The 21,112-nt window shown below is 30.3% G+C and overlaps 1 protein-coding gene across 1 annotated transcript in view; it reads right to left on the bottom strand.

The window, feature by feature from the left end:
- Positions 1-20,670, bottom strand: part of LOC129222656 (uncharacterized) — a 28,775-nt gene extending 8,105 nt beyond the window's left edge. Inside the window, exons 1-5 of the mRNA XM_054857185.1 lie at positions 20,551-20,670; positions 16,469-16,555; positions 13,328-13,622; positions 7,399-7,527; positions 5,940-6,068 (exon numbers count right to left, since the gene is read on the bottom strand). Of these exons, the coding sequence (XP_054713160.1) occupies positions 5,940-6,068; positions 7,399-7,527; positions 13,328-13,622; positions 16,469-16,555; positions 20,551-20,580 (670 nt within the window). The 5' untranslated portion in view covers positions 20,581-20,670. The remainder of the gene's footprint in view (positions 1-5,939; positions 6,069-7,398; positions 7,528-13,327; positions 13,623-16,468; positions 16,556-20,550) is intronic.
- Positions 20,671-21,112: the final 442 nt, after the last annotated feature.

Below are 21,112 nucleotides of genomic sequence, written 5' to 3'. Positions count from 1 at the left end.
TTTTAACGCAATCACTTAATGTAGTACATTTACTTATGTAGTTTTAAATATTTAAATAATAATTAGACAACTTTACTTTTGCTGCTGAGAGTGTGGTGGAGGAAAAAACAATAATCATAAAACTTGAAAAAAAAAGCTAAGCACCATTTAAGCATGTTTTACTTCACTTATGAAATGTCTTAATCTTCTAATAAAATTTTCACCCTCAACTTTTATGAATTAACTATGATCAATTTGTAAATCGAAAAAAATAAATGCACGAAATTACTACATGAAAATCGCCTTTGTGACAAAGTTAGTTGTCAATCAAAGTATTTTAAGTTTCTGTTATAGAGGAAGATTATGTAGTCTTGAACTTAAAAAAAAGGAGTTGAAACCAAAATGAGGGAGTTTGAAGGGCCTTTCAAAATTTTTTTATAAATGAAGGAGTATTGGAGGAGTTTTGAAGGAGCGTACGAACCCTGTGTGAGGTAAAACCAATTTAATACAAATACATTACAGTTCACCTGAAATTAAATATAGATGGCACAGCTGTGCACAAAAAAAAAAAAAAAAAATGCAGAAAAACAGCGGAAATAATACAATTAGGTAGGGTTAAATAAGATCCCCTTTTTTTAGAAAGTGATTGTAGATTTAAAAAAAAAAATAATAATTTACTTATTTATGTAAGGATTGTATCTCAAAATCATACAGCTTTCCATATTCCCTTTCTTGTAAAAGTATATAAAAATGTTTATATTCAGTTTATATTTATATATGAAATTACAGGAAGAAAAAAACTAAGCTTTTATTTTATGAATAGTTTTTTGAGTATATTTTTTGGTTTTTTAAATTCATAGGTACATACTTCAATTTTTTTAAAAAACTATTATTAATTTTAAGTTTCCTTTATCCATTTTGTACACATTTGCATACACTATAGCAACAGACTTCATTTGCCAAGATTTCTCCACACCCACCTTTTACATAGTACCTTACGATTTCTTCATTATTTTCATTTAAGAAAAAAATCCTGAATACAGTGGCAAGCAAAAATTTGGCCTGAGAAATCACACGTTTGCAATTTCTTATGTGAAAACTTTATACCGTAAAACCCCTCCTAACGGACACCCCTCACATGCAGACAAGTTTTTAATAACAAAAAAAGTAAGATATAGAGCCTAATGTATCAACCTCTTTACTACCGACTCCCTCAAGTACGGACACAGACACTATTTTGGAAGCCATTTGCATGGATCTTTCCCTTTTTGCAGATAACTGAATCGTTACTAATAATAAAGCTGAAAGTCTCTCTGTCTGGAGGATGTTCTGGATCTATGTGACGCGCCTAGACCGTTCGGCCGATTTTCATGAAATTTGGCACAGGGTTAGTTTGTAGCATGGGATGTGCACCTCGAAGCGATTTTTCAAAAATTCGATGTGGTTCTTTTTCTATTCCAATTTTAAGAACAAAACTATCATAAGATGGACGAGTAAATTACGAAATTATCATAACGTGGAACCGTAACATGGGCACAAGTCAATTTGCGAGATACGAAATTATCATAACGCGGAACCGTAACATGGGTACAAGCCAACAGGCGAGAAAATTCACCATACATTATTTGTAAATATACAGGTGAACCGAAAGACCTTTTAATTTTCCGATCACGGGCAAAGCCGTGCGGGTACCACTAGTTAAGGAATAAAAAAATTAATTTCCAGAATAAAATAATTAAACATTGAAGTTTGTTACATTTATAAAGTTGATAAAACACATTTGTTTTATAGAGTTCGTAGAGTAAGCTGCTCTGGTGAGAATTTTCTAATGACATTTAACAATTTTTATGAGCACCATAGATAGCATGAAATTGAAACCTTTTGTCATCCAGAAAGCAACCAGACTCCAGTACTTTAATGGCCTGGATTTAAAGCATTTACCCGTTAACTGGCATTCAAATTAAAGATCCTGGAGGATGATAGCCAGTGAAAGGTCAGATCGGCTTTTGATTTTGGATAAAATCTTTGCTGGAGAAAGAGGCATGTTGTTTTCTTGATTGATCAATGTGATTCAATTTCAAACATTCATCAACAGTACAGAGACCTTTTTCTTGTTAGCAAACACAACATCAAAATGTCAACTCATGGACGCTGAAATTTAATGGTAGAAAAATATGCTAGGTTTAACACATTTGATCAACAAAATGGAAAACGCTAAAACTAGTAGTGAATTGCTCAAAACTGTTCAGGGTGGCGACAGAAACTGAAAAAAGTTCCCTGACTTTTCCCTGATTTCCCTGATTAGGTTCCTCAAATTTCCCTGATTTACATTACCAATGATAATGGTTTCCTTTCTTTGCTCTGCTTGAAATCCATTGTATGTTTGTATAAAATGGAGTATTTTAAACGTTTTAAGTTATGTAAAGTTGTTGAACTAAAGATATAATTTTTAAAAAATGCTGTTTTTTAATAAAATGTTTAAAAAAAAAACCTATCAATTTTTTTGGAAAAAACCTCTTACAAAACAGTACATTATTTTTTTTCTATTTGGAAAGTTATATAAAATTAAAAAAAATACTTTACTTCCAGTAACCACTTAGCATAAGAATTTTAAGAAACTATTAAAATCACTCTTAAAAACATATGGGTATTTAAGATTAAACTAAAAAGTAATTGAAATTTGGAACTAAATTTCAAACAGTATAATAATTATTGCAAGAAAAACAAGTAATAGTGAAATAATAGAAATAATGTAGTTATTCTTATATAACTAATTGACATATTTATGCAAAACAGATGAAACCATTTGACATCCATTCATAGGGAGCTTTTCTCTAATCAAGAACATAGGTTTTAATGTATGAATACAGCATTTTAACAATAAAAAAAAAATAAAGATATTTACTTAAGTGCACAAGCTAACTCTATTTCAAATGATTTCAGTATGTATCGAAAAAAATCTTAGGTTGCTTTTGTAACAAACAGCTTTAAAATGCAAGGGGGGGGGGGAGGGAATGGTTAATTTCAAAATATATAAAAGAATACAACTTGGTTTTAAAATAAAAGTATCATTTAAGCCAGAAAAAAAGAAAACCTCTCTAATCTGTTGTGACAACAAATAGTATAACGGAAATTTTTTTTTTTAATTCAAAGTTCAATTTTAGCAATTACATAAAAAATGCGAAAAAGTAATAACTTTTAAGCTTTTATCAGTATTAATTCAAAAAACAAAGATTTTTTCTTGAAACCTTGATTACAATACGCTTATTGCTTCGAGACAATGAAATAAAGGCAAAGGAGCTAAGGCATTAATGACGGTTTCCTCTTTGCTTGTAGGGTTGTTTATTTTACGTAGTATTGAAGGGCGTGAAAGCAAACTTCAAGCTAAGTAAAATAAACAACTTTACAGGCACAGAAGCAATTTTAGGAAGTTCATCCTGTGGTTAATAAGTAAGATGCAATACTTTGACGTTGAGGAAAAAAGATGCACAAATATGCGGCAGTGTATAATCGCACCTCATTAATTTTAACTTTTTTTTTTTTACAGATAATTGCAAAAAATGCATAGAGAATTAGGGCAATTAATTTAATTTTGCAAAGCAAAAAAAAAAATTTTTTTTCTTCATAAAATCAATTTTCCCTGATTTTTTGTTATTTTTTCAAAATTCCCTGATATTTCCCTGACTAATAAAGTTCCCTGACTTTTCCCTGATCTCCCTGATCTGTCGCCACCCTGCTGTTGATGTTTTGGATGCGATCAGCTGTGTAAAGTACATTTGCAGGCGGTTTAAAACTAAAACAATAGCAAGTTGGTTTCATTGTTTTGTATTCCAAAAAGGAATGAAAAATTTTGTGGCGTTCAAGAATCCGAAAGTTTGCAGTCGTTAGTGCATCAATTAAGTTTCAGAAACGCAACTTGATGTAACGTGACCTGATAAAATAGCGTTTATTATTACTACATATATATTTTTAAAAACTAGTAAATTAAAAAGTTATGGAGACATTTAAGGGTATATTATAAAGATATTTAAGTTGGGAGTAAAAAATGAATAATATGAAATAAACAAATACAATTATAAAACCCCTCTCCTGCGGACACTTTTCTGTTACGGACCAAAATGTTTGTCCCGTTAGTGTCTGCTTTAGAGGGGTTTTACTGTATTTTTGTAATAAATTAGAAGTGTCACAAGAGGGCAAATGCCTGTTTCTTTGTGGTACGACTCAGTGTTTGCTTCTTTAAATGTTCTCGTTATAAATGAGTTGGAAACTACAGTCCAACTCATTTATAACGAGCCCTGATTTAACAAGGAAGTATGAAATATTTGGTTGGTAATGTTAAATGAATTGGAGAAAACTCTTTTAATGAGCAAACTCCATTAAAGAGATCAATCGACATGACTTTAAAAATGATTTTTTCTGCATACCTATACCCATAATTTACGAGCAATTCTTGCGGTCCCTTAGTTCTAGGTATAAGCAAATTCGACTGTATTACTAAGAACTAGAGATGATCCGAGTAGCACTTTGGCCGAGTAGCCGAGTACTCGGCCTTTCACTACTCGGCCGAGTTAACAAGTACCAATTATGTTTAAAAAAGAACCACTGACACACACGTGATCAATTTTGAACTTATTGGAATAGACCTCTTTGTCCACATAAAAGTTTTTAAAACTAAATTCCTGCTGAAATTTAATTTTGTATTATTTAAAAAATTTTGTTTACATCAAAAATTTTACAAAAAAAATTATTTTTAAAATTAAAAATAAATAAATAAAAGGTATGATTGATCAAGTTGGAATTAAGACAAACTATACCAATCTATTTTAGTTCTAGTCCGCCAAACATAAATAATTTTTAAAAGCAAATAAAGCAAATGTGCAGGAACACTGCACACATGTGTTTCTGCGTTAGAAGGAACGTCTTTATCAGTGCATAAAATGTGAGCTAAAGAATGTTAAGACATTCGACAAAAAAGTCCGACTTTTGTCGGATGCCTTTAAATCTACGAGCTCACATTTTGTGCATTGAAAAAGGAATTTCCTGTAACGCCAAAACACGTGTCTGCAATGTTCCTGCACTATGCTTTTAACGTTGTTTTATTTCCCCTTTTTTAAGCAAAGGAATTTTTATATTTCTTATAACTAATTTTTGTTTGTAGCAAAAATCTATTTTTTATGTAAAAATTTCATATTTTCTATACTTACCTTTTTTGCACAATTTTTAAAAAATAAGTTTTATTAACTTTGGGGACATTAAAATAAAGATTTATTCCATTAAAGCATTAAAAACTTCATTATTCTCAAAATTTAAAATTGATTTGTAAAATGATTGCAGAATATTAAATATGCTTGCGCTTTTTTATAAATTTTAATATCCGTCTTGGACAATATTCAATTTTTTGCAACTACTCGGTATTGGCCGAGTATCTGATCAAAATTTGGCCGAGTACCGAGTACTCGGCAAATTGGCCGAATATGCCGAGTACTCGGTACGTCTCTACTAAGAACTATAGTAGGGAAGCAAATTTTATATTTAAAGTCTTGCAACAATAGAGTCTCAGGATAGTTTCCAAGAATTGAGAAGTCTAAAAGTGGATGCATGAGAAAGGTAAACTTCAGCAAAAAATAAAAAAGATGCTGGAGAAAAAATTTTTGCTTAACAAATCACGCAACTAAAAGTCTTTCACTGGGTCAATAAGTTTTTAACTGTTGTTCCTAAATAATTCACATTTATTTATAAATGTAAGGAAAAATTTAGTCCAATTCAACCTACATATCATAGTGGGATCACTTTTACATTACATTTGAGTAAGAAATGGATGCATGATTTTAAAATTACATGTATCTGCATGAAATGTAGAAATAAGAAAACAGTGGTTTGCAACAATATAATTTAAATATAAATCCAGGATGAAAAACTTTTTGAAAAAGCCCAGGTTTTTTTCAAACCCAGAGACATACCACATGTAAGTATATTACTCTCTTCGAAGATGTTTTTACTTTCAGCGGCGACTTTAAGGACAGGAGTAATAAATTCATAAGTATCATTCATAGTAGTTAGTGTCTTGGTTGTATCAGCCTCCAATTCACCTTAAGGAGAAAAATAAAACTTCAAAAAAATGAAATTGTCATACACAATGAATTTCCCATACAAATATGAATTATGACGAAGTTTTGCTACATTATTGTAAACAGTAATGCAACAGTAAATGAATAAAAAAAAACAGTTATTGGATTCCATAAATCAGAATAACATACATAAAGAATTTATATTAGAGCAATTACAACAATAAATTCAGGTCAAAAAATAAATGAATAGTTGGTGAAAAAAGATAAAAAGTAAATGTATAAATGACTGAACATAGGAGCATAACTACACACACAATTTTCATTTTCCTTCACTTTTCAGCATTCCCTCCCCCCCAAAAAAATATTACAAATGATGCCACTTTCTTTTTTCTAATTGGATAGTACTTCATATCAAATATTAAGCCTGCCTATAGCATAAAAACCCTGCAGTTTTGACCAATATTGCTTTTTATACACGTGATCACTCAAGCACAAAAAAGGTGAACTTTTTATTAGTTGTTTTTTATTGAAAAGAAAGAGAAGAAATGCTTCTCTGAAATTTACACTACTTGTTTGAACCTAAATATCTTACAAGTATGAATGTTTAATTAAATAAGTTATTTTTGAATGCTCATAATTTTTTAAAACACTAGAATAAAAACAGCCTTAAAAAGATAAGTCATGCTTATGGTCATTCTATGGTCATATACATTTGAGACGAATCACTCGCTGAAAGCTGCTTCAACTTGCAATAGTGTTATTTGATTTTTAAACTATTAAATTTAATAACTGTTATATATTTAATGAAAGCATAATTTTTTTATTTTATAATGGAACAAAATAGGTTATTTTAAATAGAAAAAATGACATTTGTACCAGATGCCGAAGTGCACCAAACAGAAGAACATGCTTTCTTTAGCATTTGCTTGCAGGCTGTCAGAATTTTAAGCTTTGAACAGTAACATAGAAATTTCTAATGTGTTCTAAATATTAGTATTTGCTGTTACTTTTCAAACAATCGCCATGATAAAACATACAGAGCAAAAAAGGGGAAAAAAAATTTGTAACAATGTGCGGTTTTTGCCAATTCCTCTTGTTAATTATGTAAAAAAAATTGTGTCTATAAAAGCGGAAATTTAAGAAGCTGGTGTATGAAACTCTTGAAATACCACTAATCAAATAGAAGAAATTCTGTGTGCGTCTTTTTGAAACTTCCGACTGCTCGAGGTTAGTGTTTTCACAGAAAAGCTCTACTTAGATTCATAACAGAGGTCAGCCAAACATTGAATCATACATCCTTTGTTCACTTGGCAATTTTCTGAAACATTACAATTTTATTAGTTTCAAATACCTTCCTGACTAGTACCAGGTGCAATTCCATTCATTTCCTCGCAGACCGTTTCATTCGGAAAAGGGATGGGCAAGGTAGGAGCTTCCAACTCATATGTATCATCGTTCTTGACATCATTTGGCAAGTCATCTAGAAGAAACAAGGTTGTAAGTAGAGCAGAGAAGGCTGTAGTCCAATGTGTGCACGCTAACATATAATTCACATACATGTAACAGTCTGGTCAAAAGAAACTAAAACACTTGAAAGTTGGGAACAACTTGCCCAGAGCTGGAAATTGACAAACCTTAAGCAAATCTCTGTAAATGAAATGTCAAAAATCACCAACAAACACACTTGAGCTAAAAATTTTATGTAAAGTCATAAGTCAAAAAATGCTTGGTTAAGTTATTAGAGTAGAACCTCTTCAACCCCTGTAATCCTAACAACCCAAGATAAAATACATTTTCACAAATTCAAGATTTAGCAGCCAGAAAAAAGCACTTCATCCTTAGTTCAGAAGATACCAAAAACGATACCCGACTTAAGGATTTCCTCAATTTAATGGTCTGGATTTGACTTGATTAAGTGTCCATGCTCCTCGATTTTAATTAATAGAAATTTGACTTTGAGAAACAAGTTGCATTGTATAAAAAATTCCCTAATCTATACATTCAACTTTCATATAATTATGCAGTATTTTGATGAATTACTGAAGAACAGTAGCTTACAAAAGTTCAGAAGTGAAACATTGACTAGATATGTTATGTATACATATTATTTACACACTTAAAATACCTTAACCCCTCATAACGTTCCGCCTTGTTATATCACTAATTTAGATGTATAATGCTTTTCCTTCATCTCTTTAGCTATAGTAACACTCATGAGAGATAGACTCAAGAAACAATCTATCGTCACCTCAACCATACTTAAGCATTTTATTTACACTTTTTACTCTTTATTTACGATTTTAAAAAAATGGGAATACATGAGATAGCAATCAAAAAGAAAAAAACTTAAATACTGTTTTAAAAAAGCTATTTAGAATTGTGGGAATTCAACCCAAGAGTACATTTTGCTTTTTCACAGGATGAGGGTAGTTCAGTCTAAGTAAGCTCATAGACTATTGACAAAACTGTTTTTAAAAGACAGAAATCAAACTGAAAATTTGTTACACAACGTGTTATGCTACTTTGATAATATAATACATACATCCAAAAATTCCTTTTGCGAACATTATATAGCATTATATTTGTGAGTTTTGCTCAAACACTATTTATTAATCTAACTTACAAAAAATAGGATATCCTTTAATTTTTAATGTTGACTGAAAAAAAACTTTACTTGAATTTTCTTCAAGTTTAAATAAAGTTATCTTCTCAAGAAATATTTTAAAAAATTATTTTAATTTTTCTGTTTTCAAGAAGTGATGACTGGTATAACCACAATGTGCATTCTTTCCTACATCCTTTAAAACTGAATGTAACTGTTTTAAATATATTAGAGTTTTGACTGTAAGGCATCTAAAATACATAGTTATTTGAATACCATATCTTAAGAATTAAGATTTTATCCTAAACACACACAAATCTCCTTTGTGCAAACATTAGTTTTGTGTCAGTGCCTACTCTTCAGTTTTTAATAAATAAATTTATTATATATGTGTGTGAAAAAAATATATATCTTTAATAAAGGTATGCGTTAAAGATTAATACAATATCTATAGATCTGCTCATTATTTGGGTCTCTTATCATTTAGTGTTACTCCCTTCTCATGAGTGTTACTTTTTCCAAGTAACACTCCAGAGGGGTAACACTCAAGAGATTCATAGAAGAATTCTTCGCTGGAATAAATTCTATCTGCGCTTTTGAAAACTTAGTTAGGGCACTTGTTCCTTAACCAAAAAAATACATTACTGCATAATTGTGTATTTCTATACTTAAAAAAATACAAAATAAATGGGCAACACTCCTGAGTGATGATTAAAATACTCTTCACATTGAATTGTATGTTCCAATATACAATATATAAAGAATAAATATATTCAGTTTTAGACTTGCACCATTCAAGAAGAAGCAAATATGACTTCCTCAATACTGTTGCTAACTAAAATAAAGAAATATTTTACACATAAAAAATATGAACTTCCCTAAGGGAGATACTGACTGACTACCAATGAGATGGAAAGGCAAATATCCAATTTAAAAGTGAAAATGGAAACACAGGGGTCTGTACAGGATTTTTCACAAGGTCCGTTTTTTTGTGAAAAATCAAATAATTTTGCAAAAAAAAATTTTTTTTTTGTAAAAACGAAAGTTTAGACTCTTGAGATGGTGGATACTGCATCATTGACACTTAAAGTTGAGTGTTCTCTCTTTTCTGTTGAGAATATCATTCTTGAGTGTTTTTCTAGTATTTGAGGAGAGGGGGGGGGGAGGCATCCCTCCCTGGGAGATAGGCACCCCTCAAGTATCAATATTTATCTACCATTCTACATCATGTTAAATTATACTAGAAATGTTATTTGTATAGTATTTAAAATAACTAAGAAAAAAAATTCAGGCAGGGGTTCAGCATTTAACTTTTTAACCCAAGACACTGTTTAAGAGCACAGAGTTTCGTTCAAACCTTATGAACTCCGTGATTTTTACAAAAATAAAAAAATATTTTATTTGTTTAACTCTAACTAAGCACACTAAACATCGAAAATTCAAAAAATCAGATTTCCACAGCGGATGCAAAGAGATTGCAATCCTCAAAGTGAAGGCATCAAAAGTATAAAAACGACTTGTAAAATAAATATTTTTGATAAAATTACTTTTGAATTGCATTTTAGAGTCCTACGATAAACATATCATTAATATCTGAACACAGTTGAAGCAAAAAGAAACAAATAAATAAAATTAAAAATAAACCATCGATTCAACATTTTAATTATTGACTCATAAAAGAAAATGGAATTCCCATTTAAAAACTTGAAATAAGCTTTGTTACAAAAATAAAAACTTTTCATTTATTTGCATCCTAATAAAGCGAAGTTAGCTTGAAAAAAAGAATAAAATATGATTCTCATATCGGATGTAAAAAGAAACGGTAAATAAAAGTTTATTTAAAGTTAATTATCTTTTTTAGCTTCCAAAAACCAAACCCAAATAACTTTAACATCGGACCACCAGACACTAAGTGGCGATAAACAGTTGAACATTACACAGGACCACCAGACACTAAGTGGCGATAAACAGTTGAACATTACATATTACACCGCCAGATGCTAAGTGGTGATAAGTTTGAATTTTGTAACCCTATCTGAAGCAATCACATCCGCCCCACCCATACTATCCTTTGAAGTTCTAAATTCATTTCCCTGTATATTATTGATGATTAAATCATGCGTGGGGAGAAAAGTGCTTACTACGCCTATTCAGAGAATGTTGACGGTTTTTTTTCCAAAGAAGTTTACAACAATACCACTGCATAAAACAAACAAGCAAAATAATAAACCAAACTGACTTTCAGCTGTTAATTTCTTTCAAAGAAACCAACAACAGGCATTATATTTATTTGGCGGTAGTAATTATTTATGGCTTGCAGGAGCATCACAAGAGTGCCGATTTTTTTTTCTTTTGCAAAATTAGCTGATTTTGTATAAGTTGATTTCTCTAATTTAACTTTATATATGCTGTATTATTTTAATTTGAGATTTGCTCTTTCAATAAACAATTTGTGAAAGATCTGTTTTTGCTTATCAGAATTTTATGAAGGGCCTATTTTGGTTGATAGGGATATTGTGAAAGGTCCGTTTCGGTTGATCGGATTTTTGTGAAGGGTCCGTTAACGGACACAAATTTGCTCTGGCCAGACCCCTGAAACATCTATTAGTTTGCAGAGATAACAGCTTATATATATATATATATATATATATATATATATATATATATATATATATATATATATATATGTTAACATCTAAATTAAGCAGAATCACATTAAAAAAAAAAAAATACAGGAGCATCAAATTTTTCCTTTTTCCTTCATTCAGACTTTCTGTTTGCCAATTCCATAACAACTGTTATCAGACATTAATTCACTTTTACAATGAGACATACAAAAAGAATTTTGTGCTTATTAAGGAAAGAGTAAGATATTGAATTCTAAAAAGTACTACTATTTCCAACTGCTCTTTACTAAAACTACTATTTCATTACTACAACATATTAACAACAATCTGCGTTATAAATCTTAATCTTATTTGAAATAAAATTTGTACAAACAGAATCATTGTTATTATACTCGCAAATGTGTTTCTTTTTGTGTCACTAAAAGATAGCTGAAATTGAAAAACAAAAGATAAAATATGATAATTTAGTGCATTGTTTTCCAATTTGCAAGTGTATGTTTATGTATTATTAAATGACATGAGACAGGGAAGTGTGTATGAAGCAGGGTTGGCAAATACCTCTTAAAAAAAAAAAAAAAAAAAAAAAAGACCAATGACTCAAGGTTTTTTAAAAAAAAAACCCCAACTAAAGCTGGGTTTAAAAAAAAAAGGCTTTTTTTTTGTCTTTTATAAGGAAAAGGTAGGGCATTTCTAGCATATGGTAGCGTAAGCATACAGGCAAAGCGTAGAAATTGTCCTGGGATGGAAAAAGCTGGAAAACTAGACAAAACTTAGCGTTTTCTGAAGAAAAGTATGAAAGACTATGAGAATGGTGAAGTTTCAGATTTGCAATTTCTGTGATTACCAACAGTTTAGGTCAAGTTACTTATCAAGTAATAAAATGTATTGTTATTTTTAAATTACGTCTCCCCCCCCCCCCACATTCTACTTTATTGTATCTCATTAAAGTAATCAAAACTACAGTAGAACCTCAAATTGTCTTTTTACTGAATTGCAGCTTAATCAAGACATTTTTTAAATTTTTATATTGCCTGTTTTTCTGTTTCTTTGTACAGAGTAAGAAATATTAAACTTTTTTGTAAGATAATAAAATGTGGTTCATCCTATTCTGTTTTCTGTCCGACTGTTTGTAAATCCTTTTAATTTCTAAAAAATATATCTTATTTATTTGATATTTGTGACATGTGTTGGCTTGCAGAAAATAATTCACATGAAAGCTTTTTGGTTAATATAGTTTTTCCTGTACAATCTACAAATTTTGAGAAAATCAGACCTGACATGACTTATTCAAGATATTTTGAATTATTTCTTGATCAGTTAAAGTAAAAATCAAAATATGTTTATTTAAAATATTTGAAATATTTTTTTCAATGCCGTTAAGACCTAAAAAATAAGTTTACATTGGCTTATTTAAATTTGACTAAAAGTAAAGTAAAAAAAAATGCATTTATAAAGACTATTAAAGATTAAAATTCATTTTTTATGTCCATTGTCTGTAAGAAATAAATAATAAATTTAAACTGCAAAAGTATTTAAATTAATTTTATTGAAAACTTTTCAGAAATGTTTAAAAACCCCAAAAGTGGGCTAAATTATAGGGGTTTTTTAATTGTTTAAAAAAAAAAACATTGTGTCCAACCTTATTGGGTCAAATCCAGTCAACCCTGGTATGGAGTAGATCGTACAAAAAAAAAAAAAAAAAATCTAAAATCATTATGCATACTAACTAAAGTTGTGCCAAATGATATTTTAAAGGTGTGGTAAAAATTTTGTTTCAAGATTAACAGAACTCGTATAAATATCTAAAATCATTTTTTTTACCCTTTTTTCATATAAAATGTGTGTGATGTAATAAATGTTTTTAAAAATGATGTTCATTAGTTTATATCTTAATCATAAAGTTTAAAATTTGATGCTCCAAATGGAACGCGATATTAAATTACAGAGGGAGGAAGAGGGTTAAAAATAGCAAAGAAAAAAAAAGAGGAACATTTTCTGACAACCCCAAAGATGAAACTAAAGAAAAGTCCACAGAAGGAAAGAAATCTTACCCGCAACAAGAGTTTCATCTTCTTTCGGCAAACCGGTAGGAGAGAAGTGTAATTTCGTCTGGGTCAAGTTTGCTTTACCAGCTTTTTTGCTACCACCTGCAGCTGCTTTCTTACTCTTAGCAGTGTTCTTTGACTTCCCACGGGTGGTTTTCAAAGTTTGCTCTTCCTTGGATGCTTCAGTGTTGGCCACGACATCGGCCAGAGCAGGTCGCCGCTTTGATCTCCTTGGGGCAACGGAATCCACCTTTTCTTGTTTCTTAGATGTAGTCTCGTTCTTTGATTTTTTCGCAGGTTCCTATACACAAAACATAGCATTGAAAAAAAATGTTTTGAATAAATCTAAGGTGGTTTTCTGAAAATTGTGGGAAAATGTCATTGCACTTAAGTGTTGAGCATCTTAAATCATATTTAAATCAAGTATATTTTACTTAAAATTAATAAAACACATCAATCAGTAGAGTTGCCATTAGCAAGAACTTTAAGGCGTTATAAAAAAAATACCTGTATAATCTATAAAAAGTACTACTAAGGTTTGAAAAATAAATTATATTCTGAATTTTTATCAGTAACAGGTATTAATACATTAATAATTACATAGTACCGTTAACTCCCAATTATCCGCGGAATAGGGTGACACGGTAACCGCAGATAACTGAAAACCACGGATAATATAGGTTAAATATTTTAACCTATATTATCCGTGGTATATGCAGTAGATAAAAAATATAAATGACACTCACACATTCATTTAAATTGTAACTAAAAACATTGCTTTATTCATCTACTAACATTGAACATAAAAAATACAGTTGACCTCCATATATTAAAGTAGTAAAAAGAAATTTTGATATATAGAAATGACTTTATTTTATCCTAAAACATTAAAATTAAAGCTAATTTTTGGGTATGAAATATACTTTCTAATTTATACGAGCATCAGATTAAATGAAAGTTGAAAAAAAAAAATCAACAGAAATTACATTTTTGCGCCATCATACATCTTCATTCTTCGGCAATTCAACTTCATCCGCAACATTAGGGGATTTTTGTTTTGAGAATGTAATCGAGAGAAAAGTAAAAAACCAGTCTAGTTAACTTGAATGATTTTAACTTCAGCTAAAACGGCTAGGAATGACAATCAACAGACAAAAGGGATAACTTGAAACTGATTTGACAATGTTACTGATTACCAGGGTTCGTGATTTTTTTGATTTTTAAAAAAAATTAAAAAAGTCTGATTTGTTTTAATGTTTAAAAATTTGTAGATATTATTTACTTTACATTTATAAGCATAATATATTTCATACAATAGATGAATCCATTCAACTTACTTTTAAAATTAAGATAAGTTCTCTAACTATTCAATAACATTTTAAGATTTATAAATATGTTATAATGCCTAGATCAGATGTGATTTTGTTTTATGCTTTGCTTAAAGATAAGGTTTCCATTATCATGTATGTTTTTAGAGTAAAATAATTTGTTGGACAATTACTTTTCTGAACTATATTAGTCATGGTATATGAGAAAAACTCATTTTCATTTTGTTCTAAACTGTAATTTTGGAGTAAAAGCAATAAAGCGAAAATCTGTTACACACACAGAAAGAGGGATCCATGTAGTTTTGCCTGTTGAAGTTAAGATAGTATAATGCAGTGTAGTTAAATTTAGAGCAATACAATTTAAAAATACAAAATTTATAAAAGTAAAATCAACTGATCTTAATGAAAGATTTTGTTAAAAAAATAACTTAATTCAAATGAATTGACTTTAATAAATGATTTTTAAAAAAAATCACTTGATTTAAATCACAATTTAAATCAACGAATCCTGCTGGTTACAACTAAGATATTTTAAATAAACTTGGGGGCATTTAAGAATTCCAGAACGGAACGACGTCCTATCTACACATCCCTCAACCCCAGATTCCTGATGAGTTTTGTAGAAACCTTTAATGAACATAATTTACTCCCCTAACCTTTATTTTTGACGAGACAAACAATCTAAAGTGGAAAAAAAAATCTACTCATGTCTCGAAAAAAAGATTCGATATAGAGATTTTTTTGACACATAGAAATAATTTTTCTATGTAATGAACATAGAAATTTGCAGGGATTACGTTATATAGAAAATTTCGATTTGTGGCAGTTCGATATATGGAAGTTCGACTGCATATGTAAAATCTAAAAGCAAACAACACAACCATAAGTCTCAAAAAAAAAAAAAAAAAACTGAAAGGTCCCATGGGGGCAAGTTCCAAAAGTTTCATTAAAATTGATTTCATTTGAAATTTTGAAGGAAATATATGAAATGTCAAACAATTTTTTCTTTAAATATACAGTTTGACTCTCTGTTTAACGACTTTCAAGGGACCACAAAAAATCATCCTTAAGTAGAATGCTTTTAAAAACTACAGTGGACTATCCGGGACTGGGAAAAGTAGTCTTTAAATAGAGAGAACCATTAAATACAGCGTCGTTAAACAGACAGCCAACTGTATACAGATGATATTTAATAACAAATTCAAGCAATCCTTTTTTGTACACTTCTTATATCCTAAGAACTTCCTGTTGAAGTTTGTTCGAAATAAACTCATCAATTAGATGAGGATTCATATAGGATTCCATACTCTTCCATATATCCAAATGCTCAGAAAGATTTGAAAACCTTTTTAGCTTTAAGCACTATTGCTCTCAAATGGATATATTGAATAACAATCGTTTGAAAAAAGTCCATTTTTGAGGATTCTAAAAAATGCCTATTTTTAAAAACAGATCTGATTTTTTGAAAGTAAAATTATTTCTCCATAGTAACTGTCGCCCACAAAAATTCAAAATCATCAGTTTTTGTCATTTTCAGAGATTTAATATGAAATATTTCAAGAAAGCCTAAAGCTTAATGAAATTTCACAGTATTAATGAATAAGAATTATGTTGATGAACGAAATAGAAAAAAAAATGTGCATCAAAAATGTGTTTTGTATAAGCTTCTCTAGCTATACACTATAAGTGAAGAAAAATAATAAAAAAATTTCACCTCGCCTTATGCTCGTCGAATTCTTTAATGCAACAATAAAAAAAAACATTAAATATCCTTGCACCAAATACTTGAAAATAAAAGTTCATATATTGTAATAAATACCTGAGTCTTAGGAGGTCCCATATCTATGGAGTTTTCTTTTTCTTCAATGGCTAGTAAGACCTTTTTTCTGGGAGAAGAAATTTGAACCTGGATTAAAATTACAGAAACATTAACACTCCAACAGTTTCATTGTTAACACAAAACAATTGACGAATAAACTTTAGAGCTTCTTCAGACTGAACTCAGTAGCACAGCCAAAAAATACTCTCTGGATGGGTTTTTCATTATAACCCCCAGTCTTGCATAATATAGACGAGCGTGCGAACAGCGTTTGCAGAAAATTTTTTTAAACTGCTAACGTTAATTTAAAAAAAAAAATTTTTTTCAAAGGAATTTTTAAGAAAATCCCAGAGTTTATTTCTGTTAAAGCCTTTTTCTAAGAGCCTCAAAGTACATGTGTAAAAAAAATAATGGTTTTAGCAGTTTTCTTCAGCTGGTGAAAAATAAGCAAACTATATGTTATTGTAAAAAAAAATAAATGATTTAAAGCACTTTTTTTTGTCTCTTTCATATTTGAATATAAATTTAATTTTTTATTCAAGGGTGAGTTAGGCAAAATAATTAATTGCAGAAAATTTTCTAGTTAGGATTTGTGCTTGCAGAAAGCTTTTTATTTTATATCTAAGTCTGATAACCCCCTTTATATCCTTGTGTCAGAGCAATTTTAGGATATCTTATTGTTGTTTCTGCAGGGGCCAATCCAGGATTTTTTTCTTGCTACCTATTTTTGTGAAAGTATTGCATCATTCTATTTTTGTGAAAAAAATTTTTATCAGCATTGTTTTTTTTGGAATTTTTAGAGGGATCCTAATTTTTTTTAAAAAGAAATAGAACAAGTGAAATTTTAGTTCGAAAAATGTAAATGTCATCTAGTATTTTTAACAGGTTTCGTTTTTTGGAGGGGGGGGGGGAAACTACCAAAAATACCATCGTAATTTCAGCTTAATGGGCTATGTACTGTGTACAATATTGGAAATTATGAGAAAATACGATTCCCCAAAACATGTTAAAAAGATTGCGATAATATTGCATAATAAATACACTTTGCCGAGAAACAGCTAAAAATTAGTTAAAATACCACAAAAAGGTTGCTATTTAAGTGATTGTTCATATAAATCTGCTTCGAATTTTATCTTATGCATAAATTTTGTTTTAAACATAGAAACAAATTTTGTTTTAAAATGTGAAATTTTCGATGTTTTTGTGAAGCTACCGATTTTATTACTTGATTTTTGTGAAAGTATCTATTTCAAAACAAGATTTTTGTGAAGGTACCGAAAAACGGTAGCAAAATCAGCCTATATTCGGCCCTGTTCTGGGATTAGATGTCTTACTGTTGCTCTGAGGCGACAATAAATCTATGAAAAACCGACCGCATAACTTAAAATGATCCCATTGAATAAATATTCAATATAAAACATTACTCTGACACACTTTACTCTTTGTTTGATATTCTCTCACGACTGTCTAAAAATGTAGTTTCGGACAAGATAGTAAAAACCAAGGTATTTATCATGGTTTTTACTATAGTGTTCAAAAACTTGACAATCCTGCTTTGGAACTTTTTGGCAGCAATGTTTAACCATATTTTAGGGGAAGGCTGGTATCTCCTTTTCTTGTTATTCTACTATTTTGTAGATTCTACAGTACTTTCTATATAGCTTTTATTCCTTCTATATGAAAGATTTCCATATGAATAAACTAGAACAAGAAAAAAAAAAATCCTTGAAATATTTAGCACTTGACTACATTAGCACTTGACTGTAGTTCCTTTCACTGTAACATTTGTTCCTCACTTAACATTTTTTTGTAACTTTAATTTAAAAAAAAATATATCCAGATTTGAAGAATTGTTTTATTTCATGGAGTTCGCCTGTTTGGTGGAGTTTTCTTATTTTTTTTAAAGGAACTTTTAATCTTGTTCAATGACTTACATTATAAAAATTGAAAAATCCAAAGTAAAGCGACATTTGTTAACTGAATAGAAGCATTCACATTGAAGAACATTTCGCTATGAAATTTAAATTCAAATTCTTCATTTAGGACTAAATCTCTAAAATTAAACGGATGTACTACACAAGCTCCACCCTCCTCCCCTATTTTGACTAGCATATACAGTTGGCAACTAAAATCATTTCTATCATAAGCAGGGCTCTGTCTAAGCATTCAGGGGTCGCGCTAAGGATTTCGAATTGTTAACCAGTAAATTAGTCAAGTTTTGAAAGTATTTTAGCCAAATTTCAAAAGTTTAAGCCAAAGACGAACTTTAACCGATTTTATTTAATTTTTTTCTGTAGAAATATTCAATTAGAGAACAAAGTGTAATTTTACAGAATATTAAATGCAAGCACATTTATACTTTAAAGATGCAGCATACACTCAAGATAAATAAGAAACTTATTTACCAGTATTATTTTCACCCTTTGGAATTTTTGACACCCTTTTAAGGATCAGGGAGGGTTTTCTTTCTGTCTAAATTTTGAAGAATTTTTTACTTGCCAAGAAATTTGCCACCTCAGAATTTTTTTCGCCGAAATTAAGATTTTATCGCATGGTCCCTGGCATTTACCATCGCACCAAATGGGATAAAAATTTCAAACTTGGTGAAAGAATCTTTTTTGGCAAAAACATTGGTGGGCAAAAAGTGCTCAAAAATTTCAACCGAAAAAATAAAGGCCCTTTCCTTCATATTCAAAATTATTAGAAATTCTGCAAGAAAAAACTGAGCACCATATTGGGAACACAATGTCTTATGCTTTGTTATTTAGTCTTTATTCAATTTAAGTGTATCGTGCATAAACACTTGCATCGTATATTTCATAAAATTAACTTAGTTTTCTGATAATTTTCTAAAAATAGGAAAAAAAATCCAATTAAAATAGTTAAGACTTAAAATTTGGTTAAGATTTAGAAAATTAGGCTGTTTTTTTGGCTAGCAATTTGAAATCCTTTGCGCGGTCGTGATTGATAAGATATATCTAATAATATTATGGGGACTATAGAAAATGAAGAACAAGCAAAACAGCTGGAAGAGGATCTTTATCATATTACAGAGTGGGCTGATAAATGGGGTATGGCTGTTAATGTTGGGAAATGTCAAGTGCTACATTTAGAGCATGGAAATAAGTGTACAAGTTATTATTTGCAAGGTTCAGTCATTAGTCAGGCAGACAAAGTTACTGATCTGGTGGTCTTAATAAGTCAGGATTTAAAGTCTAGCCAACAGTGCAGCATTGCTAGTAACAAGGCCAATAAGATGCTTGGGTTTATCAATAGATCTATTTCAAATAAATCTAAAGAAGTTCTTTTGCCCTTATATAGAAGTTTGGTAAGACCGCATTTGGAGTATGCTGTTCAGTTTTGGTCTCCTTATCTTAAGAAAGACATTAATGTATTGGAAAGGGTTCAAAGGTGAGCTACAAGGCTAATAAATGGCCTTTCTCACTTAGACTATGATTCCAGGCTTAGAAGGCTAAAAATGTAGTCTTGAGCAAAGAAGAGACCGAGGGGACATGATGATTCAGTTGTTTAAATTTATTAAAATGAAAGATGTTACGGGGCTGAAGTTTGAAAACAGGACAAGGGGTCATTGTTTTAAGCTATTTAAATCTCAGGCTAACATGGATGTTAGGAAAAATTATTATTTTAGCAGGGTAGTGGAACCTTGGAACAGCTTACCGGAAGAGGTGGTAATGAGCAAGGGAGTAGATAGTTTTAAGAGGGCCATTGATCTTTACTGGGGATTGTAAATTGAATAGGACCAGTCTAGCTGGGCCAAGAGCCTGTTGCTGGTCGTCACATTTGTATTTGTATATATTATTGAAAACATTTAAAATTCCATTAACTAATTCGAACGTGTGTCAACTATTTTTCTGTAGTTTTACAGCATATTTTTTGACTAAGTTGCTAATTTCGACGCAAGCCGCCCTTGAGAACACATTCTGCTTGTTATGTTAAGTGGCAAGGCAAAATATTCAAAACACCTACAAATTCTACCAAAATAAACAGCTGGAACTAATATAACTGGAAAACTAATGATAAGCAAAAAGTAGTAAACTATAAAAAGACAAAACCGTTCATACTTGAGAAGCCAAACGCGTTGTTTTTGCCATTCTAGAAACGTTTTTTTTTCAATACGACAGACACAAAATTATCAAATTAAATGAAATTTTAAAAAAGAATGAAATTTAACAATACCGCCACCAACCAATGGGCTTCTGGGATATCCCTACCCAGATCGCAGTGAAAGTTATTTGATCTTCTTCTATCCAATGAGCCATCAGCTCAAAAATTCATAAGAGGACTGCGTACATAGTTATTTGATGATTAAATCATTTTTAACCTTTCAAGTTTGAAATCCATAAGAAGAGTAAAATGTTGTATCAAAGATATGCAAACAATAACTTTAATAAGACTGTAGTGATAACGTTTATGCTTAAAGGACGTTGCTACTACTCCTCGAAAATAAGCAGCTATGATTGGCTAACGTAGTCTACTCCAGTAGGAACTACTTATTGGCAAAATAATCGCTCATTTTGGCGAAAAACTTCTAATTCTACAGGAAATAAATTACATGACGAATTATACAGTTGAGTAATCTTGTCGGTTGCCATTTTTTTCTTGCGTGCTGAGAAATACGTTCGG

The sequence above is a fragment of the Uloborus diversus genome, chromosome 5 (assembly GCF_026930045.1).
Source record: "Uloborus diversus isolate 005 chromosome 5, Udiv.v.3.1, whole genome shotgun sequence".
Taxonomy (NCBI): domain Eukaryota; kingdom Metazoa; phylum Arthropoda; class Arachnida; order Araneae; family Uloboridae; genus Uloborus; species Uloborus diversus.
Note: the sequence above shows the minus strand (reverse complement) of the source record. Positions and strands in the feature narration are given on the sequence as shown.